General features: G+C 47.8%; 1 protein-coding gene and 1 non-coding gene across 3 annotated transcripts in view; one reads left to right on the top strand and one right to left on the bottom strand.

Annotated features, from left to right (window-relative positions):
• FRMPD2 (FERM and PDZ domain containing 2) overlaps positions 1-24,084 on the top strand; it is an 87,423-nt gene that overhangs the window by 45,285 nt on the left and 18,054 nt on the right. For both annotated transcript variants that reach the window (XM_043596809.1, XM_043596808.1), the window contains exons 15-24: positions 929-1,151; positions 6,761-6,861; positions 8,235-8,327; positions 8,932-9,039; positions 9,129-9,245; positions 12,601-12,773; positions 16,571-16,681; positions 17,737-17,830; positions 18,694-18,779; positions 22,197-22,344. In XM_043596809.1, the coding sequence (XP_043452744.1) occupies positions 929-1,151; positions 6,761-6,861; positions 8,235-8,327; positions 8,932-9,039; positions 9,129-9,245; positions 12,601-12,773; positions 16,571-16,681; positions 17,737-17,830; positions 18,694-18,779; positions 22,197-22,344 (1,254 nt within the window). The remainder of the gene's footprint in view (positions 1-928; positions 1,152-6,760; positions 6,862-8,234; positions 8,328-8,931; positions 9,040-9,128; positions 9,246-12,600; positions 12,774-16,570; positions 16,682-17,736; positions 17,831-18,693; positions 18,780-22,196; positions 22,345-24,084) is intronic.
• Positions 15,022-15,140, bottom strand: LOC122493641. The gene has a single exon (XR_006299997.1). It is a non-coding gene; the product is annotated as a 5S ribosomal RNA (ribosomal RNA).

Genomic DNA, 24,084 nt, shown 5'->3' with positions numbered 1-24,084 from the left:
GGCTCGAACTCACGGACGGTGAGATCGTGACCTGGCTGAAGTCGGACGCTTAACCGACTGCGCCACCCAGGCGCCCCACCGTACTTTAGATACGCGTATATGCAGACAGAGAAAACTGCAGCCACACAGGCGCCATGTGCCCAAGCATTTTTTCCTTCCCCGTTTTAGCAGGGAGCAGATGGCCCGAATATAGTCATCATTTTCCTTTTTCAAAATACAAACTTGGCTTTATAAAGCCTAGTTAATTTAAGAACTCTATCAATCAAATCTCAATTTCTTATGAATGACATGAATAGTGAAGTGGTAAGAGTCACTTACATGCATGGTCTCGAGTCAGGGGATTTATCAGAGCCATTTATTACATCCTACCACATGAAGGAGAAAGGGAAGTTTGGGGCTGGGAGGCTCAATACATCTGATACGTATTCATATTTCAGAATATTGGATCTTAAATATTACCAAGGAAACTAAACTGCGTAGAGATTAAAGACTGTAATCCAGGGGCCAGAGCCTGGTCTTAGAGCCCACGTAATTTGAAGACCCACTTGTTACATTTGGGAGGACAGTTTTGTAAAGGCACTGAGCAGAGGGGATGGCGACAGCAGATGTTACACAAGGCTCTGCTGACATTTGTGACATCGCCCTGAGTGTTAACACCCATCAGACCCTTGGCTGGGGGCTTGTCAGCTGCAGGGAGAGGGAGAGAGTCCTCTTACCCTTGCTGTGTTTCCAAGGTCGCTTTCACTAGTGAGTGCTAATTAGGAAGGCTTGGCTAACTGCAAGGACCCCATGAGTCAGCCTGAGGATGAATTGTGGAGAAAGAAAAGCAACAATAGAAACGGGGGTCTATGATGTGTTGTTGCCCTGAGAGTGATAGATCGAGGCTCATGCTTGCGTGTGTTTATGTTGTTTATCTTTTTCTTCCAAGTTTCAGACCATGATAAGTGTGTGCAAATGGCCAATACGAGTCTTGCACACCTGGCCCAGTCTCAGCCTCTCACTTGGATTCAGCGGCTGTCGGACTCGGAAAACGCGCTGTTCACACCCGCACCCGGGCCAGAAGCCACTGCAGGGGGCCTGCGGCGCTTGTCTCTGGATAACTTCACTTTGGAAACCAGCAAGGAGACTGCGGCACGGGGGATCCGAGGCAGGTGGGTTTAACACATCCGTTCTCTAAGTCCACGCCACCTTGTACTTGGCCCTCCGGGGCACTCTGTACCTGAAGAAGTTACTTAAAAGATGTCGGATATCTAAGGGGAGTATATGCTCACTCAACTATCAGCCAGTTCCATGGAGATTTCCTGAAGGCGGGCTCTGGGCAAAGTCTATGCTAATGTCACAGGGCGGACACACCATCCCCCTGCGCTGCTCTATGTTGTTCTGGTGGAGAAAGAACTAGGTGATGGAACAAAATCGAAGAGGACAAAATAAACAAGTTGTCATTAGCCTGTCTGGCCTTATCATGAGCCAAGTACTGTTCTAAGCATTTGCACACATCAACTGATTTTACCCTCACCACCCTGCGAAGAGGTTTCTGTGGTTCTTCCAGGTGTACAGGGGACAAAACGGAGAGTTCGGGCTTTGAGCCCATCTGGCCCTGGCATCCACACTCCTAACCTTTATACTACTCTGTCTCTGTACTGATGGGTTGCTTGTCATTTGATTTGTAACTGAAAATAATGAGCTTCTAAACAGAAATTTACATTATAACACATGGATCCGTAAATGTAGAAACAGCCTCGAAGTTGGATACACTTACATGGCAAGTTATATAAATAGCTTGGATTCACAGGCAGCACATGACCAATGGAGGTTTTCTGGAGGAGGTGTTTTTCTGGAATGAGTTATACATTTGCTTCAGCAAGAGGGTACGGATAATTCGTCCGAACTGCAATGTATGTATGTACCTACCTATCTATCTATAATTCTTTTCCATATAAATACATATATATGTAATTCTTAGATTCACGCCCCAAATTCTGTTGATGCAGATATGCATCACCGTGCACCACAAACAAAATCAGCAATGACCGAGCACGACTGTTAGTGTACCTAGTGCTGTGTAACAGACTCCTCTAAAGCACAGTGGCTTAAAACATCAGCCATTTTGTTATTCTGTTTCCCAGTTTTCTGGGATGGAAATTCAGGCAGGCTTCGGCTGGGTGATTCTTCTGCTTCATGTAGTATTGTCTGGGGTCACTTAACAGCACTCAGCAGGACAGTACTCAGCAGGACTGGCCTGGAGGCTCCAAGATGACTTCGCTTACACGTGTGGCCCTTTGGTAAGGATGGCTGGGAAGGTGAGCTCTGTGGGGCACCTCTTACTCCCTATCTGGTCTCAGCCCCCCCCCCCCCCCCCCCCCCCCCGCACATGGTGCCTCCAGCCAGGTAGCCAGGCTTTTCCATGGCGGCTCAGGACTCCAACAGATCAAGGGGAGGCTGGCAGTCTTCCTAAAGGTTGGGCCTGGAGCCGACACAGTGTTGCTTCTGAAATACTCTTTTGGTCAAAGCAGTCACAGGTCAGCACAGATTCAAGCATAGGACAAACAGACTTCACCTCTTGATGCAGGAGTGTCAAAGAATTTGTGGCCGTTTTTACTCTGGCATTTAAATTAATGGTGCTTTACAACATTTTAAAAGCCAGAAGAAGCTATGATTGACTCAAGGCCACCTCGAGAATGTGTTGATTGCAAAGGATCCTTCCCGAGGATGAGGGGCTTCCGGCAATCTGCCCACGGGCTCGCACAGTAGGGCCTCACAGCACTCCATGGCAGCCAGCCTACTCCAGAGAAAGCCGGGTGAGAGTCCTCAGCAAACCCTGCTAACTACTTCCATCTTAGTTCACAAATGCCCAATGTTCAGAGATCTTGGCAACTCGCTTTGGAGGTTACTAGCAGCCCTTACATGAAAAGGGAAACGGAGTCCTTGGCCATCTGGAAGGCCCCAGAAGCACAGCCAGAGACAATGACTGAATGCAGTGGTTTGTGGAGATGGTGCCAGGAAGCAGGAGTGAGCAGGGTGAGACAGGAGGGGGAAATCGAACCAAGGAGGGCACTGCCATCGGAGTAGCTGGTGTGGGCATCCAGGGCTGTTTCCCAATAAGAAGTGTACAGAAGGCCTCCCAGAATTGTCTGTCTGAAGGACAGGCAGGCGGACACTTCCGGACTGGCTCCTACCCCCTCTGCTGGAACGTTGTCTGTGGGAGGCACGAATTCCCCCGTGCTTTCAGGCAAGTGGGGGATAGCGGGGGCAGAGGGCAGCCGAGATGTACAACAACCTCTAGGGCAGAAGGAGGACCACACTGGACGTCGTCGGCACGAGCCGAGCCTGAGCTCCCGTGGGACTGCTCACCGCTGCCGTGGCCAGAGTCTGAGGTGGGCCGAGAGCGGACGTCCATCTTGCTCTGTTGGTCTCCGTGGCATGAATGAGATGTTCAGCATTTCTACTGTGGCTGGTGCAAAGATGGCTCAGCCGGGGGCCCCTTCAGACGGGGCTCTGGAGCCAGCTCAGCGTCTTGCTGCCTGCTCAGCCATCTATTGCTGTATGATTTTGAGCAACTTATTTAATGAGTGCCTCCACCTCCTCATTTGTCCATGGTGATAACACACCCACCCCCTGGATGGCTGTGGGAATTAGACCATGCTGGAAAGCACTGAACATGGGCTGGGTCTGTGGTCAGTGTCCTAACGTGGGTCCCTTCTCCTCGTCTCTAGAAGACATGGTAGGAACACCCCCTAGAGGGATAGAATGAGTTAAACATATGTGGTTATTTCCAAATGAGGGGGCTGGAGAAGGCTGCATGGGGCATGTGACACCAGGTCGTGACGGCTGGTGGGTTTGGGCACAGGGAGAGGGAGGGGAGGATTCCTTGAGTAAAGGCCCGAGTTAGTCTTGCTGGAAAAATTGGTTGAGCACCTGCTGTGTGCCAGCCCCGGGCTACTGGCGGAGGATGCAATATGAGCAGGACAGACACAGTGCCCGCCTCGTGGCACTCACAGACGTGACAAGCCCAGGGGCCTGTGTGGGCAGGAGCAGGCTGTGCTGTTGGCCTGCAGCCCGGAGCTTGCGGCTTGGTGGCTGGAGCCGGGACAGGAAGGGTGGCACTGCATGCCGGCATTCACACAGGCGAGGGGGGACCCCAATCCCGGCGCCATTCCCGAGTTGTTTGCTCAGCACGCCTTAGAATGGAGATGTCAGTGGGGGCATCAACCCTGACACACCACCCCTGCCTCACCCTCCTCCCCGGAGAAGCCGGCTCCCCATTTCACATCACCTTGCCTGTGAAAACTTTCCTGACTGTCCCTGCAAAGGGGTGGCTCCTTGATGTCACTGGCTCCTTTAAGAGCAGCCGCCCTTGTGGCTCCTGGATGGCTCAGTCGGTTGACTTTGGCTCAGGTCATGATCGCACAGCTCATGAGTTCAAGCCCCATGTTGGGCTCTGTGCTGACAGCTCAGAGCCTGGAGCCTGCTTCAGATTCTGGGTCTCCCTCCCTCTCTCTGCCCCTCCCCCACTCACGCTCTGTCTCTCTCCCCTTCAAAAATAAAAATTAAAAAAAATTAAAAAAAAAAGAGCAACCGCCCATGCCCTTCATGCCCTTCTACCCTGACATCCACATGTCTCTACCTGTCTGCTTGTTAAACAGTGAACTTCCAGAGAACAGTAGCACCTCTGCTTTTTCCTCAGCTCTGTGGCCAGCGTGTGGAGGCTTCCAGGAAATGGTCTTTTTTTTTTTTTTTTAAGGTTTGCAGTAAAATACACATGACATAAAATTCGCCATCTGAACCATTTTTAAGGGTATGGTTCAGTAGCAGTGTTAAGCACGCTCACGTTGTTGTGCGAACGATCTCCAGCACCGTTTTCATCCTGCAGACTTGAAGCTCTAGCCACAAACCCACAATCCCCACCTCCCTCCCTGACTTCCCGAGAGCCACCATTCTACTTTCCGTCCCTATGCCTGTGACCACTCTAGCTGCCTCCTAGGGATGGAATCATGCAGCGTTTTGTCCTTGTGGGACTGGCAGGAAGTGCCAGCCCCTTATCCTTTAAAAAAATTTTTTTTTCAACGTTTATTTATTTCTGGGACAGAGAGAGACAGAGCATGAACGGGGGAGGGGCAGAGAGAGAGGGAGACACAGAATCGGAAACAGGCTCCAGGCTCTGAGCCATCAGCCCAGAGCCTGACGCGGGGCTCGAACTCACGGACCGTGAGATGGTGACCTGGCTGAAGTCGGACGCTTAACCGACTGCGCCACCCAGGCACCCCCCCTTATCCTTTTTAAACAACAGTGGCACGTGTGGCAGGATCAGGCAGGCCGTAGAAACCTGGGGCATGAAAGTCCTTCCCTTTCTCCAAAGGTTCTCCCCAGTGACCTTGTCCTCAGAGCCTCTGTTGGCCCCTCCAGGACTCCTGGGAGTGTCCTTCCTGTAAACCCAGGAGCGCTGTGCAGTGCCTCTCCTTGGGCACTTTGGTGGGCTCCACGTGGTACGAAAGGCACCTGTTCTACGTTCTGCCGTGGGCTGGGGACTCCCAGAAGGCGGAGCCCACCTCTGATCCACCTTTGCCCTCAGTGTCTTGCCAGCCCAGGGCCTGACACCTGGCGGGGGCCCAGTCGACTAGGGTTGAACCTGCTGAAATGCACAGTACAAACAGAAGCCAAGCCAGAGCGAGGCCTCATTCCTAATCTCTGAAGAATGGCTCTGTGCTTGCTCCTGGCCCCCGCACCCGCCTCCTCTCCCCCTTCACTCCTGTCCTTCCCTTTCTAGCTCTGACCTGTCTGAACAGAGCGGTGCCAGGCTCCATGCCAAGAGCACCTGGCATCACTGATCCAAGGGAAAGGCAAGAGGCTCCGTGGGAAGCTGCCTGCGCCCGCATCCCTGCCTTAGTCTGGCTGCCTGAAGCAGTGGGGCGGCTGTGAGCTCACCGAGGCTGGGGACAGTCTGGGGGAAGAAGGGCCAAATCTGTTCAGACGGTTGGCCTTCCTGGCCTTCCTTTCTTCAGATGAGGCCCACACCGGCTTCTTCCAGGGCTCTGAGCCCCCGTGGCTGTGCATCTACTTTTCCCTCTTACTCTCTACTTTGCTCATCGCTCAAGGTAGCTTATCGTGTGTACAGCTGACCCTGGGGTGGGGCAGTGTTACCACTGAATTCATTATTCCCCTAGGGGATAGGATATTCTTTGTTCTCTAGAATGCTGGCTCTGCAAAGGCCAGTTGGATGCCTGCATGAGAAGTTCTTGTTCGTAGCTTGGTATGATTAGGGGGTAGCCCACCCAAAGCCTGCAAGGGTCAGGCAGGTGAGTTACTGTGTGGAGCCCTCAGGGCCCATCACAGTTGGGGGGGGGGGCGGGCTGGACTAAACACAAAAGCAAACAACAAAAAATCAGGACCCTTCATACTCGTTACTTTGTTTTGGAGCCAAACGTGTGATATTACTTCACGAGTGTGGGAAATAAGAATACTATTCCTATTATATAGTTAAGAAAACGGGGGTTTGGAAGGGCCGCATATCCAACACAAAGGAGAGACAGTAGGAGGCTTATAGGGGGCCCAGGTGACTCTAGGGTCCCCTCTGAGTCAGAAAGACCCCAAAGCTATTCTTTCTAGTACACTCCTGACAGCCACGTCAGCCTGTGATGGGGTGTGTCTGCGGGTCTGCTGGCTGGCCAGGCATGCGGCTACCTTCCCCACAAACCATACTCAGAAATGCCAGGAAACTGCCTCTTAGAGTCATCTTTTCTCATCTTGTGGCCTTTCCCTGCAGCCCCTGCATGGGTCGGGAGCAGCTGGAGACCATCTCTTTGATCCAGAAGCCGACGACTCGTGACCGTCTCTCCGGGCCGCCTGTTCCCAGCGTGCACAGGGGTATGGGCCGGGGCGTGGGCTAGGTTTGGGAAAAAGGAAATCCTACACGTGACGCTTGCTTTTAAAGCTTCTGCCACCACTGCACGCTGCCTTCCCGGTCGTATTCACAGTCTTTGTGATTTTTCAATTAATGTCAAAATGACTTATGGTCAGGAAGAGCCCTTGCAGTCCCACTTTGGCTTGGGCCGGGGGCATGTGGGTCTGAAATGTGTCAGTGCTGGTGAAGGTTCTCAGTGCTCTGGTCCCACACAAAGAAGACCTTCTGTGGAGTGCTGTGGTCAGAAATGCACCATCCGTTTCAGCTATAACTCTTCACCGACTCTGAATATCACCAGAAAACATAGACAGGGTAGGCAGCATTCTCCCTGTCATACATCCTCTGGGGAGGACCCTAGGGAAAGTAAAGACAAAATGATTCCAGAACTAGAGAAGATATTTAGGCTTGACAATTCCCCCTAAGCCTGGGGAATCCCACTGAGCAGCATTTTTTTTTTTTTTTGAGAGAGAGAGAGAGAGGGAAAGAGAAAGAGGGAGGGAGGGAGAGAGAGAGAGAGAGAGAGAGAGAGAGAGAGAGAATGAATCTTAAGCAGGCAGGCTTCACACCGAGGATGGAGCCCAATGCGGGCTTCAATCTCACAACCCTGTGATCATGACCTGAGCCGAAATCAAGAGTCAGATGCTTAACCGACTGAGCCACCCAGTCCCTTCTGTGCTGCTCTGTACCATAATTGTCCGCCAGGGTCTGCCAAGGTCCCTGGGGGGGAGGAGAGATGTGGACAGCTCTGAGCTGTGGGTCATATTTGGGGGTTTTCCCATGTGCTCTGTGGCCTGAATTGGAGCGCTTCACCCCAGGACTCCAGCTCATCCAGAACAACCTCAGAGCTCTGCTTTGGGTCCTCTCTAAGACCCAGGCTCTGGGGGAAGCCCTCCAGGGTACCCTTGCTGAGCTATGGGACTATGTCACCCCCGATTATTAGAGACCCAGTAGGGGAAGGCTTTGCTGTCCCATGTCCGTGCTCTAACTTTAGTTTGACTTTTCACTGCCCGCAAGTACATCTTTGCTCAAATTCTGTCTTGTCCCAAGACCAATGCAGAAAGATACTAGCTATAGGAAGTTGCATAGAAAACAAGTACCATGCCCCCCACCCCCACTCTTGTCTCTGCTCGTCATGAGCCTGTACTGACCCAGTGAGGCTCTATGAAGCAAGCGTGTTGACCCAGTGATGGTAATCAGAAGTGTGTGTTCAGTGATCCATTCCCAGTGTTGTGTGCACCTGTGCACGTGTGTCTGTAAAACACTGTTTACCGCTTTTGTATTAGGTCTCAGATAATTTGAGGAAAAGCACAACGTGGGGCTTTGTTTCCACCTCTAGAGCCACAAAGTAACAGGAGAAAGAGCTTTATAGCTGAGCCGGAACGAGAAATCGTGCATGTGACACTGCGCCGGGATCCACGTCGCGGTTTTGGTAAGAGGGCTTCTGGTAGGTGAGACCCAGCCTCTCCCTCTGGGCAGAAGGGAGGCTTGTGCCATTTTCCCTTTTGACTTTTCTACTCCCCTCTCCTGCCTCTCTCTCAACTTGCCTTTTTCAGTGATCACTTCTTTTTCTTCCCTTTAAGTGTCCCTAACAAACAATGGAATTTCTGGGTCAAAGTTTTCCTTTGATACTGTAATAGTGATGTATGGGGACAGATCATAGCTACACTTGTGAACATAGCGTAATGTATAAACTTGTTGAATCACTATGTTGTACACCTGAAACTAATGTAACATTGTGTTTCCAGTACACCCAAATTAAAAAAAAAAAAAATCTCTTTCCTATTTCTGAATCTACTGGGGCAAAATTCAGTGCCCATTGATGGGTCGTGTTCCCAGCTTTAGCTGTGGTTACTAATGGGGTGCAGTCAACTTTTATTCATGTGTCCGGCAGAGTAGAAAGAGCTGTTTGAGAATCAGAGGACTTAGATATAAGCAGTGCCACTTGGTAGCTGTGTGATCTCAAGCAAATAACCTAACCTCTCTGGGCAGCAAAATCATTAAGTATCATCTTATTATATACCATTGGATTATAGGTTTTGTCATCAATGAGGGAGAAGATGTTGGCAAAGTTGACCCTGGCATCTTCATATCTTCTCTTATACCTGGGGGACCAGCTGAAAAAGCTAACAGGATCAAACCAGGTATGTCTTTTTAAATTGCCAGACACACTACCTTAAGGAATGTCTCTTTCTTTCCTTGATGGTATTATTAAGATGCTTTATTTTTCCAGGAGGGCAGATTCTAGCCTTGAATCACATCAGTCTGGAGGGCTTCACGTTCGACATGGCTGTTAGAATGATTCAGAATTCTCCGGAGAGCATAGAATTAACCATTTCTCAGTCAAAAGGTGTGTATGTCTTCATCTGTGTTCAGAAGCCGGAGAACCTCCCCCATTTGCAGGAGTTTGTTACCACCACGAGGTACTAGATCTTTGAGATTACATAGGTTTGGCGTCGCTTTTCTCATGCTGGTGGCTTGCAGAGAGGCAGTGTTGTGGCACAAAGCACTAAATTCTGTAGTTCTTTGGGCAGAATGGGCTCTACTCTTGCTTGGTCTGCCCAATGGGAGTGGTCTCCCCCACCCAGTTCTTTACCAGATGTGACCGATACAGCCATTGTGTGTTTTCCTGCTCACTCTTCTTGCGTGACAGGGAGGACATTCTTTTTGTCACTCAAGTCCTTATGGAAAGTGGCTGCTCCAGAGTTTCTACGTAGCTGGGGCTTGGATATGGCAATCAACTGGGGAGGAGACTGGAGAGCTGCTCTTGAAGGTGAGCTCGTATAGCAAGCGCACTGGTCTTACCTGGCTAAGACTTGGCATGTTGGAGATCAACCTAGAGAGTCAAATTCTTTTAAGAGACACTTGTATTTATCCTTTAGGTAAGTATGAGAGAGCAACAATTTCCCACATCAAAGAATAACATTATTACGTGCTATTTTTTTTGGAGCAGGTTTGGGGAGATGAGTGGAAGTAAGGAGGGATGTTAACTTTCCCTTCCCTCCCAGTTACCTGGAATCACTACTGCGTTTCGGTTGAACGATCCTGTAATTGAAGCGCAGACTGCCTGCAAATCCCAGCTCCTGGATTTCTTTCTCACACTCCTGGTTCTCTGGACAGTTTCCCCTTATGTACAGAAATGCTTCACATCACACCAGCCGATGTTTTCTTGGTCCTAAACGTAGGCACCCCATTTGCCTTGCCCTGTGAAAGGCACGTGCGTTCTCTCAGTCTTGCACACGTTGACCCCCGTGGCCAGATGGTTTTCCCAGGTGTGGTAGCTGCCGCTGGACAGAAGCCACAGGGGATGGGAGGTGGCAGCAAAGCTGGAGCATCAGCCATGTGCTTTCTACCCTGTGTTTGGAGCTGACCTGGGGGCTCGGCCCCAGCACTTGTGAGACACCAGCCCCGGTTCACACTGTCTGCTGGATTTCCCAGCACTGTCCCTGTTCTTCACATCCTATTTTAGCCTTCCTTTCATTCCCTTCCACATTTTGCACAGGACTAGGACGGAAAGGAGGAATCGAAGCATCCTTTTTTTTTGTCAGGAAACGATGCAGCTGGGCTGGGATCGGTTTGGAGTCATTCAAGGCTGGCTATTGGGATGGGAGGTGTCAGCAGTTGGCCCCCAGAGTCTGTGAGGCTCAAACCACAGTTTCACACTAGAATTTTGGACAGCGGCCTTCCCATAATGCCTGTGAATTACATGTCTTTCCACCTGAGGGCCCCAGTTACCTGTTGGTAAGTGTGTATTACCACAGTTGGCATTCCTCACACAGCTGCCAAGGCTTCACTGCTGTGCATTTTTTTAAAGTTTTCTTTCGTTCTTTCTTTCTTTCTTTTTCTTTTCTTCTTTTTTTTTTTTTTTTTGAGAGAGAGAGAGAATCTTAAGCAAGCTCCATGCTGTCAGCACAGAGCCCAACATGGGGCTTGATCCCACAAACCTCGAGATCATGACCTGAGCCAAAATCAAGAGTTGGATGCTCAACCGACTGAGCCACCCAGGCACCCCTTGACTGCTGTGCATTTGTCTGTGGTTAGGCTGTTGTTGGGGGCAGGTGCTCTGGACCTGAGTTAAAGGACAAGACAGATAACGTTCCCATCATGGGAGCCATCACTCTCTATGACAGATTGAGTTTTAATTTCCGCAGAAGGTCTCCTAGCTTGTACTTCCGTTAGGCAGGCTCACGTTGTATAGCTTGACTTTTTATTTCAATCATAAATCCTGTCCTCATCTCGCATGGAGTGTGTGGAAGAAAATGAACAGATGCTTACAACATTGCCAGAAGGACAATGACAGTAGAATCTGTAAATGAAATGGCTAGGGATAAGGCATTAAAGAACAATGGCCCCACCATTCCCTACTGAATACCTTTATGCTCGAATAACTTCCAATCTAATTCATTAAATTACAGTTCATTCAATGTGTGAGTTTAGGTACTTCCCTGTGTGCTAATGAGTCTGTATCAAAAGTAAACCTACTTGTGTGTTTATATATCCAGATCTAAAAAAAGTCAGACTAGTATACCTTCCTCTCGCATTTATTTGTTAAGCAGCTAATATTAACATATTAATAGTAAATGCATTGGGGCGCCTGGGTGGCTCAGTGGGTTAAGCATTAGACTTTTGATTTGGGCTCAGATCATGATCTCACCATCATGGAATCGAGCCCCGGGTCAGGCTCCATATTGACAGTGTGGAGCTGGCTTGGGATTCTTTCTCTCCTTCTCTTTCTGCCCTTCCCCTGCACACACTTGCACCCTTTCTCTCAATAACTAACTAATTAACTAAATAAATAAATAAACAAACATTTAAAAAAATAGTAAATACATTTATTGAGGCTCTACCATGTACTAAACTAATTTCTCTTCATCTCTCTCTGTCTATATTAAAGATCTCTCTACATATATAACTTCTAAGCCCTACCAACCCCAAAAGGTTGTTGATACTATCTGTATTTTAACTAATAAGGAATTTGAGGTCCAGAAATGTTAAGTACCTTGCCCAATGTTTTGTCTATTGATTTCTGACCTCATATTCTTTCCCCTGTTTTGTGCCAGGTCAAGGGTCAGACATGGGGTAAATACGAATTAGTTGCCTAGCCTTCACCCACAAGGAGTCCGCCATCTTGTTATTACCAAATCCTCCCCAAAAGACCTAACATGTTGGTCTTTGGATCACATGGTGATTACAGGCACGCTCAGTGGTATCTCTGGAAGAGGCTGAGTTTAACAGCACCACCACATGCTTGCTGTGGGATCCTGGGCAAGCTACTTAATCCTTCTGACTCTGCTTTCTCATATTTGAGCTGGGATAACACCTTCCTGGTGGATATGTCGAAAAGATGTGTGTGTGTGTGTGTTTGTGTGTGTGTGTATACATAAGTGGCTTGTGTGTGTGTTTATGTATTGCCCATCACATGGCAATAAATTAATAAGGTGGAGCTGGCATTATTAACTCTCCATTTGCTCCCATATTTTCATAGTTGAGTCACAAACCTCTACTTAGGTTTTTAAATCACACTCCGAATCTTCCCTTCCTCTATTCTAAATGCATCATCCTTTCCGAGGTGCTAAACTGACATCGTTCCCAGCAGCTATAAAAGGTCTCTCTGTCATTGGAGGAAAATACTGTACCCCATGTAGCATGATGCCACCGAAATGCCAGCGTTTCCAAGCTGTTGACTTCTTGGCTTGTTTTCATAGGTATTTGTGGAAATACCCCAAGTGAGGAAAAGAATAGCCCAGCCAATTCTGGGGTCTTCTCTACAGACAGCCCAAGCAACGGGCACCTGGGAAGTTTTTCATCACGTGCACAGGACCAGGAGAAAAATACTGAAGAACTGGAAATGGCTCAGACTCAGAGCTTACTGCCCAGGGTGAGGCCTTAGCTTTCCCCTCTGTCATTAATGGTAATCATCCCTTGGTTCACTCTCTAGAATTTGGAGAAAAGAGAACAGTGTGGACTCCAATAGTCCTGGCTCCAAATTCCTTCTTTGCTCTTTTTTTGCCATGTTAGCTAGATAGAATTTACTTACTCCCTCTGACCCTCAGCTTTCTCGTCTGCAAAATGGAAATAAATGCCTGCATTGCATGGCTATGGAGAAGAACATAAAGGGGAAAAGGCAAAGCCATGCCTGGGCCGTTCCCGGGCTGTAGGGCTCAGTCTTTGAACCTTCAGTGTCCTCAGTCACTGATTATAATTGTTACTGGTAATAACATTGACTGCTACCAAGGGCCATGTATGGACAATCAGGCATTCCATAATTCTTGGCCTCTAGTTGTCCCTCGAGATCCAACTCAATGGCTTTGCTCTTGACAATGCCAGGGAGGAAGAAGACAAGCCACCTTTGGGATACAGAGGGCTATGAGCTTCAGTCCCAGCGCCACCGCCTTGAGCTGTGTCTCCTTGGACACTTGGTAGAAAGGTCTCCTTTTGCCCTCCAGAACTTTCTCCCTTCTGCTCTGGGCCCCATGAAGCTGATGTTCAGGGACGGTGTCAGCCTTCTGTCCACTTGTTGGCTGTGCCCAGGAGAGGCCCTGTGTCTAGAAAAAACTCTCTGCTTTCCTTTACTCTCATACCAGGACCCCACTTACGACATCACACTTACGGCACTGTTGTGTGGGTTTCTCACCAGAAGCAATTCTGGCAGTAACTGAGTGGAGTTAGCACCAGGTCCCACAGGTTTTGTGGGATTGGACTCAGTCCCACAAGACTGCCTCCATCTGGGAAGCCAATCACAAGTAGTAGATCCACAGGTTACCCACACTTCTGTCCAAATTTGGCTACAAATTGGAGGTTCCCATGTCTCCCCCTTGGGTTTGATAATTGCCTACAGCAGTTCATGGAACCCAAGAAAACAGTTTTCTTGGTATTACCAATTTATTACAGAGAATGTTTTAAAGGGTGCAAGTGAACAACCAGTGAAGAGATGCATAGGCCAAGGCCTGGAAGGATCCTGAAAACAGGACCTTTTGTCCTCATGGGGTTGAGGTATGCCATCCTTCCAGCACATACATGCTTTTGGTATTTTTATGGAGACTTTATCACATAGGCATGGTGGATCATTAACTTATTCTCCAGCTCCTCTCCCCCTCCCCCTCCCCCCCCAAAATCAATGGGGAGTCGAGTGAGGTGGAAAGTTCCAAGCTTCTAATCATGGCTTGGTCTTTCTGGTAACTAGCCCCCATCCTGAAGTTATCCAGAAACCCACCGAGAGCTGCCCCTTTAGAACAAAAGACTATTACTCAAGAAATTCCAAGGGATTTGAGAGCTTTGTGTCAGGAACTGGGGTCAAAGACCAAAAATTAGTATAAAATATTCTCCCAGTCTCTTAAGACTTAAGAAATTACAAGGGTAGAAGGAGCTCTGTGCCAGGAAGTGAAGAGAGACCAATATATGTATATGCTATTGTTTTATACCCTGGTTGAGTCAGTAGTTGGGGGTGGGTGGGGGCAATATTGTCACCCTGCCTGTGCTCAGGTTGGCCTCGTCCCTCTTCTGAAAGCACAGCTTGTATGAGGTGCTCTTCACCATAGAACTACTCTGTAGATTCCACCAGTCATTCCCTCCTCTTGCCCCTCAGGCTCAGAGAAAGTAAGTGAACCTACTGTTTCTTGCCCCAGTGTCCTTAGCCCTCCTTGCTGGTTTCTTTAAATGCCACCACCTCTGAAAGCAGGCCTCGCGCAGGCTCTCCTCCATGGCCCAGGTTGAGCCTGTACACCTTTGCTTTCTTGCTGGGACTCTGGTTCACACAGACGAGTTATCCCACTTCTCTCCATCTCATTTTTATCCTTTATGAGTAGAGGTAATGTCTAGCCACAGAGCTGTGGGGACAGAAGTGCCTGGGATCTGCCTCACAGTAGGGCTCCAGGAATGTTAGCTCCTTCCTAATCAGTCATGGTGCCTCAGCTGGACAGTGTACCCCATGAAGAGCAGGGATAAGGGGTCAGTATGAGGATAATCCTAACAGTGGACATTTATGGAGTGATTAACCATGTGTCAGGCAGGATCTTGAGCACCTATATGTTTTATATCATATAAGCTTGGCCGGAGCCGTGCTCCCTGGGGAGGGAGGGTGCCAAAGGAGAGGTAAAGGAGGCCAAAGGCCAAAGGCCAAAGGCAAAAGCCTACAGCACCCAGTATTTCCAGGTGGTCTCCCATCCAAGTACTAACCAGGCCCAACCCTGCTTAGCTTCCAAGATCAGATGAGATAGGGTGCGTTCAGGGTGGTATGGCCGTAGATGCCATTACAAGCTTATGAAATAATTATTATCATCAACCCTTTTTATAGGTGTGGCACCTGAGGCACGAGAGGAAAGGAATATGCTCGAGGTCTCTCAGGGAGTGAGTGGTAGAGTTGGGATTTGAATCCGCGAAGTGGGACTGTAGAGCAGAAGCTTTCACCATAGGGCTGTACTTCAGAAGGTCCTCCTTGGCAGGAAGCAGGGCCAAGAGGGATTCAGGTTGGGGCCTCTGAGGCTGCAAACCTGCGAGCTAGTTTTTGGTGAGCAGTTGACGGGAGTGATGGTGTTCCAAAGCCACAGTTGACCATGGTACAGGCTATGGAACCTGTGCAAGACAGGCTCTTCTGGGCCACAAGGACAGTTTTGCAGGCTGGTAACTTTCAGTGGCATAGTGGGGTTTACACTCTTGCTTTGGACTTCACCCTTAGTGGCTGCTTTACTCTTTGGATTTTAAAGTTTGGACAAAACATCTTGCCAGACTCTGTAGGGTAGACTGTCTCTGGAACAATTGGAGTTTCGTCTGTTTTATGCCAGTCTCTTTGGAACCTCCTCTGTTGGACTGATAATTTTCTAGCTTACTTCAGCCTGTTTATTTTCCTATGGTATTAATGGTATTTTCCAATGTGGTGAACCAAAAGCAACTAAGTAAAGGGGGCAGACACGACAGAAGTCTGGGAGTACCCGTGGCTCTATCTCCACCCGTGGGTACAGTTCACTAAAAGTTTCTCCCCTACTAAACAGTAGTTCAGTAGGGGCAGGTCCGTATTATCACTGCTGTCCCCTCAACTTGCACAATGCCTGACACGTAATTGGTGCTCAATTAACGTTGTTGCATGACTGGATGAATGACCAAACAAATCACACACGATAGTTGTCATAGTATGGAGTTAAATCCCTGGCACGTGGTAGATAATTCTTGTCTTCTGACCTTTCCTCAGGCATTCCATCCACTGTTAAGTAGAGCTCCAGTGCAGCTACTCTTGCTAGGGATGATCAGAGTTTCCCCTGAGGTTTTTTCTGTTCAAGAAGCTACTGTATCTCTGGTATCCAACATCGCTTAGCTGGTGTCATGCGTGAAGCTACCAGGAAGTGCCTAGATGGCTTTAGTTCTCAAAATGATATGTGCATCTTGAGTGGAAACATGAGGGAACCTATATTTATTGAGCCCTGCTATGTGCTGGGTATGATTCATAGTCACAGTGAGAAGGGGATCTCTCATGCCAGTTCTGTGGATTGAGAAACCAAGGCTGGAGAGACCAAGGGACTGGGCCAAGGTCATGTAGGGAAGATCTGATAAAGCTGGAAATGATCCCTGTTGAAGCTGAAATTCATGCTTCTTTTGGTGCGTAATCCTGGTGAGAGCTGAGAGGTGCTATCAGCTTACATAGGGCAAGTGCCTTCATGCGTTCTTTATTTTTGTGTTCTTTAGGGGCAGGATGCTGGTACATCTTGTCCTCCACCACCTTCAGAAATCAATGCCAGTGAAATCTACTTTGTGGAACTGGTTAAAGAAGATGGGACACTTGGATTCAGCGTGACTGTAAGAATTATTAGGCAAGCTCGGGAAGTACATGGTTGAAAAGATGTTCATCTGTAGCCTTGGTGGGCATTCCACTCATATAGCAACCTCTGATAATGTGGTCCTGGGTACAAGAAGCACACGAGAAGTGGTGAGCCAAGAAAGTCAGTGGGACCTCCGTTGGGGTGGGGCTAGGAGTTCAAAGACAAACTGGGAGATGTAGGATGATCAGGCACTCCAAGCAGTGCAGGTGGGATTGGGTGATGGGGTCCTGACTCTGTGGTCATGCTGTACAACCAGGAAGGCGCAGCAGAGTGGGGTTGCAGGGACATAAGCTGAAGGTGAGTGGGGGTGACCCATGGTCATCCAGAGCAGCGTCACGGTGAAGCTTGGTGCTCCCGCTTCCAAGGACAGAACAGAGTCACCTTGGCCAGAGTGGGGTCCAGGGTGATCACTTTGCACTGGCTTCTAAGGTCTATCTGCGGACCCGGGAGGAGGGAAGGGAAAAAAAAAACTGCACAAAAATGATATACTCCCACTGCTGGATACGTGTGTGAAGAAATCAGAAGAAAAGTAAACTTAGATCTTCATCTCGTGACCTGTAGGGATGTTCGCGATCTATTGTTAAGTTAGAAAAACAAACGTAAGTTATAGAACACTGTGTAGTTAATTCTAAGTTTGTACCTATAAATCAAAACTCAAGAACACAAGATGTGTCAGGCCCGCCTTTGGGCCTGTGCCTGCATCCATGTATGCTGTTTGCTACTTATGGAGAGATGATGTGGCATGTTGATGTGACTTCAATTTCTGAACACCTGCCATGGGTCAGTGCTGGGCTGGGTGTGGGGCACAGCTCCCTCATGCTGGCTGTGTTGTTATACTCCTTTTGGGCATCTAACCTTGCTGCACAGCAAATAATGTAGTCTGGACGAACAAGTGAGTATATAAGACATTGTCACATGGAAATGAGGTATTGGGATAGAGTGTCAGGCAGATGGGGGAATCTCTTAGGGAGGTTGGGGAGGCTCTTTCAGGAGGGGGCAGACAGGTGGTGAATTTTTCATTGTGTTTTCCAGGGTGGCATTAACACAAGCGTGCCCTATGGGGGTATCTACGTGAAATCCATCGTTCCTGGAGGGCCAGCTGCCAAGGAAGGGCAGATCCTGCGGGGTAAGGGGCGGAGTATGTTGGGAACTGCATTGAGTCATGTGATGAGCCCTGGCCTGGGGGGTACAGCCTCCAGGCTTTGCCTCACTCCCACCCTAGACTTTGTGCAAATGATGGCCTCTCCAGGTTCTGGTTTCCTCACCTGGGAAAGGGGCTGATGTAACCTGTTCCACCTGCATGATAAGTTAACAAGGGGATCAAATGTTTGTAGTGGCACATTGGGAAGCAAAAGGTGATTTTAAAATATGAGATTTTAAATAAGCCCATTGCTGCTGGCCTTCATGGGAGAAAGTAGTGCTTCCCACGGAGGACAGAGAATGCATTGGTGACCCCACTTTTTGGTATCCAGGGAGGACACCGGCAAGCCTCCTCTCTGGCCTTCCTCACAGTCACTACACTGAAGCAAGGGGGTGACTTTTATTGCTCTCCAAAATGGCCAGTTGAGCTAGAAAGGGAACCTCGGATCTTAGTCACTTCTAATTTCTCTAGAATTCCTGTGTCCCTGGCATCAACCAGGTCTTTCTGACCTGTTTTGAGATAAAAAACATCCTCGGGATATAAATACAATCCCTAAGTGACTTGAAAATACTTTCAAAAATGGTTTCAGAGGAAAATAGGAGGAAGGATATGGCTCTACAGAGTTGGCTCAACCTCTCTGTGAGCCAATAATAGAAAGATTTTTGTATCATTGATCTATAAAGATGTCCAGAGAGGTAGCTGGCAGCCAGGACCTATCTGGGCTCCTCACAGCTCAGCTTCCTGTCCCTCCTTGAGGCTGCATGGAAGGGTGCTGGGCAGGGGCCTCCCAGAGGAATGCTTCCTGCAGCCTTGGGAGCTCAGAGACATGACATCTGTCCCCCTCCCAGGTGACCGGCTCCTGCAGGTGGACGGAGTGAGTCTGTGTGGCCTCACCCACAAGCAGGCTGTGCAGTGCCTCAAGGGTTCCGGGCAGGTGAGTGCACCATTATTGGGAGCTGTTCTTCTTCCTTCCAGAGCTTTCCTGGACAACATCAGAAGCTGCAGTTGCTTCTGGGTGGGAGGCGGACAGGCAGGAAACCAAACAAGACTTTCTTCTTTGTCTTTTTGTTCTCTTTCACTTCTTCACTTTTCTATGGTGATGTGAAAGCCAGGAGGAAGCAGAAAGATTTCCCAAGCAGAATACCTCACCCCTGCAAAGACCCTTGAAAAACTTGCTTTTCCCTTGCTGAGATTCTAGAATCAGAGAGCTTAACAGAGCTGATGTGCTGGAGCGACTTCTTGCGCCTCGCTCTGGCTGCCCTCTCACACTCTCCGCTCCAGCCTGAGCTGACCAGTGCTTCCATCGGCTCTCAGGACCTGTCACCAGCTGGCCTTTGCACTTGTAGGCACCCTCATCCCAGTTCATGCTATTCCCATCACCCTGGGTAAATTCAGGCCACATTGTCCTGGGATTCTTTTCCCAGTGAAGTAGAAATTCAAGACACCCTGAGCCGAAGGCATGAAGCCGTTATTCTATGCAGCGCCCAAACAGCATGTGGATGTTACCATGCTGTGTTCAGTTCTCGTCCTGAAGGTGGGAGCCTTTACATGTCTCAGTGTGTAAGCCACAGAGCTGGCGTTGCCCTCTAAGTAACTGGGGAGTTGGCAGAGAGAGGAAGGACTCCTGTGGCCCTTCTGGCAAACTGAGGGAGCAGAAGGGCCCCTGCTTGCTTCCTTTCCAAAAGCAGTCTTCTGGTTTGTAGTGCAATTAACTTATGCTGGTGATCTTGGTTGACCTAACTTGAGAATAGAGTCATAATTTATTAGTACTCTCTGTTAGACTTTTTCTAATGAACGTGATTAGAAAAGGTACTTCTTGCTTGCTGCTGGCATCTTGCTGGCAGTGATAACAGGTAGGAATTGTCACTCTGGGATCACGGGCTTGGTGCTGAATGACAATGGCAGCAGAAGGAATGTTAGCAGGGCCAAGGCCCCTGAATGGGAGCTTGGCATTTCTAAAAAGCTTCCAGGTGATGTCCAGCCACTGGTTCCTGAAATATGGTTTGTGTAACAAGAGTAAAGAGTGTGTTGGGAGGAAGGATGGGAAATCAAACCAGAAAGAAAAGGGAGGCCAGATTGGCAGAGGTTGAGGATACCCTGCTAGGGGTTTGGACTTAGGTGATGGGCATCATTAGAAACTTTTTTTTTAATATGAAGTTTATTGTCAAATTGGTTTCCATACAACACCCAGTGCTCATCCCAACAGGTGCCCTCCTCAATACCCATCACCCACCCTCCCCTCCCTCCCACCCCCCATCAGCCCTCAGTTTGTTCTCAGTTTTTAAGAGTCTCTTATGGTTTGGCTCCCTTCCTCTCTAACCTTTTTTTTTTTTTTCCTTCCCCTCCCCCATGGTCTTCTGTTAAGTTTCTCAGGATCCACAGAGGAGTGAAAACATATGATATCCGTCTTTCTCTGTATAACTTATTTCACTTAGCATAACACTCTCCAGTTCCATCCACATTACTACAAAAGGCCATATTTCATTCTATCTCATTACCAGGTAATATTCCATTGTGTATATAAACCACAATTTATTTATCCATTCATCAGTTGATGGACATTTAGGCTCTTTCCATAATTTGGCTACTGTTGAGAGTGCTGCTATAAAGATTGGGGTACAAGTGCCCTTATGCATCAGCACTCCTGTATCTCTTGGGTAAATTCCTAGCAATGCTATTGCTGGTCATAGGGTAGATCTATTTTTCATTTTTTGAGGAACCTTCACACTGTTTTCCAGAGCGGCTGCACCAGTTTTCATTCCCACCAACAATGCAAAAGAGATCCTCTTTTTCCGCATCCTTGCCAACATCTGTTGTTGCCTGAGTTGTTAATGTTAGCCATTCTGACAGGTGTAAGGTGGTATCTCATTGTGGTTTTGATTTGTATTTCTCTGATGAGGTGTGATGTTGAGCATCTTTTCATGTGCCTGTTGGCCGTCTGGATGTCTTCTTTAGAGAAGTGTCTATTCAAGTTTTCTGCCCATTTCTTCACTGGGTTATTTGTTTTTTGGGTGTGGAGTTTGGTGAGTTCTTTATAGATTTTGGATACTAGCCCTTTATCTGATATGTCATTTTCAAATATATTTTGATCAAGAGTGTTGCACGCTGCTGGTGGGAATGCAAACTGGTACAGCCACTCTGGAAAACAGCATGGAGGTTCCTCAAAAAACTAAAAATAGAACTACCCTACCACCCAGCAATTGGACTACTAGGTATTTATCCAAGGGACACAGGTGTGCTGTTTGGAAGGGGCACATGCACCCCAATGTTTATAGCAGTGCTGTCCACAATAGCCAAAGTATGGAAAGAGTCCAAATGTCCATCGATGGATGAATGGATAAAGAAGATGTGGTATATCTATACAATGGAGTATTACAGGGCAATCAAAAAGCATGAAATCTTGCCATTTGCAACCAAGTGGTTGGAACTGGAGGGTCTTATGCTAAGCAAAATTAGTCAGTCAGAGAAAGATAAATATCATATGACTTTACTCATATGAGGAATTTAATATATAAAACAGATGAACATAAGGGAAGGGAAGTAAAAATAATATAAAAACAGGGAGGGGGACAAAACATAAGAGACTCTTAAATATAGAGAACAAACTGAGGGTTGCTGGAGGGGTTGTGGGAGGGGAGTTGGGCTAAATGGGGAAGGGGCATTAAGGAATCTACTCCTGAAATCATTGTTGCACTATATGCTAACTAACTTGGGTGTAAGTTTAAAAAAAAAGTGTTACATGTTCAGTTTGTGTCTTAGATCAATCCACGGGTAGCCAAGGGCAGAATGGACTGAGGAGGAGAAGATAGGGTCCAGGAAGCCAAGTTAGCTGGAGCTTTGCCACAGTCCAGCTGGGCATTGGCAATAGGGGAGGAAATGGGGGAGGGGGAGCCCTGTGGGGGAGATGTTTCTGATGGTGAACAGGCAAGTCTTAGAAAGCAGATGGACATTTGGAGGGCAGAAGGGGGCAAGCTGGATCACTGCAAGTGTGGCCTCTAGGAAATTAATTGAGGGATGGTTCCATGTTCTGAGAAAGCAGGTGCAGGGGGAGGAATGTTTTAGGCAGTATGGGGAGAGGGTAGTGAGGATGTGAGAGAGGAAGAAGATGAATGTGGCCTTGAATGCACAGAAATGGAGGTACATGTGTTACCTCCAGGAACATTTGTCTAACAGGCACTGGAAAATATGGCTCTGGATCCTAACAAGGAGGCTAGATTGAAGATTTTCATTTGAGATTCAAATGAAGCAGCTGGTGGAAGTATCAGAAAATTAAGAAGCAATTGCAGGGTGAAGGGAGAGCCTCCTGGTGGCTATATGAAGTGTAAACTGAGCTTGTCCACCCATCTTCTAGGTTGCAAGACTGGTCTTAGAGAGAAGAGGCCCCAGGACCACACAGCAGTGTCCTTCTGTTAATGGCAGGATGGCAGACGGATGCACGGCTGTTTCCTTGGCAACAGCCTTGCCCGACAGGCCTGTGAGCTGTGTCTCAGCGACAGATGGTGAGAGAAGAGAGAATTGAGTGTTACTATTGTTATGTCATCCTGTGCTGCCTTTGAATTCTCAACTCAAAAGAGAGAGCAGGAAGGCTTCCTCTGGGTTCTCAAAGGACAGTGAGCACGATGTGGCTGGCTTTCGGATGCAGTGGAAGCCAATATGATGGAATATGTTTCTGGGAAAAAAAAATACATTGTCCCCAAACAATTGCTAGGCATAATTCTCCCCAAGTTTTCTGAGGTTTCTTGATCAGCTGTCCGAATGCTTGTGTGTAAATATGTAGGAATGAAATTGGAATGAAAGGATCATGCATTTCCTGACCAGGTCTCCACATTCCAGCCAAGATATTTGTAACAAAAGATCTGGGGAATGATGAGGCAGGCTGGGAGAGGAAGGTGCTCAGAAATCTAACCTTGCTATTAGCATCATTTAAAACCGTAAACCTCCATAGGTTTGCAGGGACATCATTTGCGTATCTTCTGAGAGGTGGCCTCTTTGCACTTCCCTGGTGACTTTGTTTCCTGCTAGGAAAACATGTATTTCTTTTGTATTTCATGATTTGGAGCTTAGCCATTTTTCAATCCCTTTATAGAGATTTTCCTGAAGGTGTAAGTCAGGTTGAATATAAGGTAGCCATAGTGAGTGATGGGGTTGGGTGGAGGGGGACACGTGTGTATAAGATGAGTCTGTTTCCTTTTTCATTGCTCCTCTGCTCACTCAAATGAGGCCCTTTGACAAACTGACTATCAGATGAGGGGAGGGGCCTAATGGCAGTGATGGTGAAGTTGGTTGCACAATACACCTGAACCTAAAAGCGTTAGATGCTTTCATTCTTGCCCCAAATTAAGGTTTACCAGCCAGTGCTCTGTCCTATTGATCGATTGCCAACTGAGTTGAAGGCAGACCAGGAGAGACCCAGAGATCTCTTTTGCTGTTAGACTATGGAGGTTCCTGAGGCTGTGTCCCTCTTTGGTGCCCAGAGGTAGCTGTTTTGTCTTATGGTCCATCCACATGGCTGAACAAAACAGCAGCTAAAAAATTTCCACAGAGTTTACCATAATTTTCTCCATGATCTAGTGATCAAAATTTTGTTTCAAGTGTGCTAAAAGTGATTGAGGTTCTAAAGGAGTAGTAGGAATATATATGATATACGTTTTACTAAACGATATGGGCATATTGTGTCTGTCTATAAACTATATCTTTACATATAAACTTTGCCGATTATCTAGAATTGCTTTGTCTAATATGGTAGCTACTTGCCACGTGTGGCTATTGAGTACTTGAAATATAGCCAATCCAAATTGATAAAATACATATTCAATTTTTGAAGACTTAGTTCATAAGAAGGATGCAAAATCTCTCACTAATATTTTTTCATATTGATTACATGTTGAAATGGTAATATTGTAGATATATTGGGTTAAGTATACTATATGATTAAGTTTATTTTTACCTATTTCTTCTTACTTTTTTTTAAGCTTATTTATTTTGAGAAAGAGAGGGAGAGCGAGTGTAAGTGGGAGAGGGGCAAAGAGAGAGGTGGGGGAGGGACAGCGAGAGAAAGGGAAACAGAGAATCCTAAGCAGGCTCTGCATTGTTAGTGCGGGGCTCAAACTCACGAACCGTAAGATTATGACCTGACCTGAAATCAAGAGTCGGACACTTAAGGGCCTGAGCCACTCAGGTACCCCATCTTACTTTTTAAAATGTAGCTGTTCGAGAACTGAAATTACATACATGGTTCG

The sequence above is a fragment of the Prionailurus bengalensis genome, chromosome D2 (genome assembly GCF_016509475.1).
Source record: "Prionailurus bengalensis isolate Pbe53 chromosome D2, Fcat_Pben_1.1_paternal_pri, whole genome shotgun sequence".
NCBI lineage: Eukaryota > Metazoa > Chordata > Mammalia > Carnivora > Felidae > Prionailurus > Prionailurus bengalensis.
Note: the sequence above shows the minus strand (reverse complement) of the source record. Positions and strands in the feature narration are given on the sequence as shown.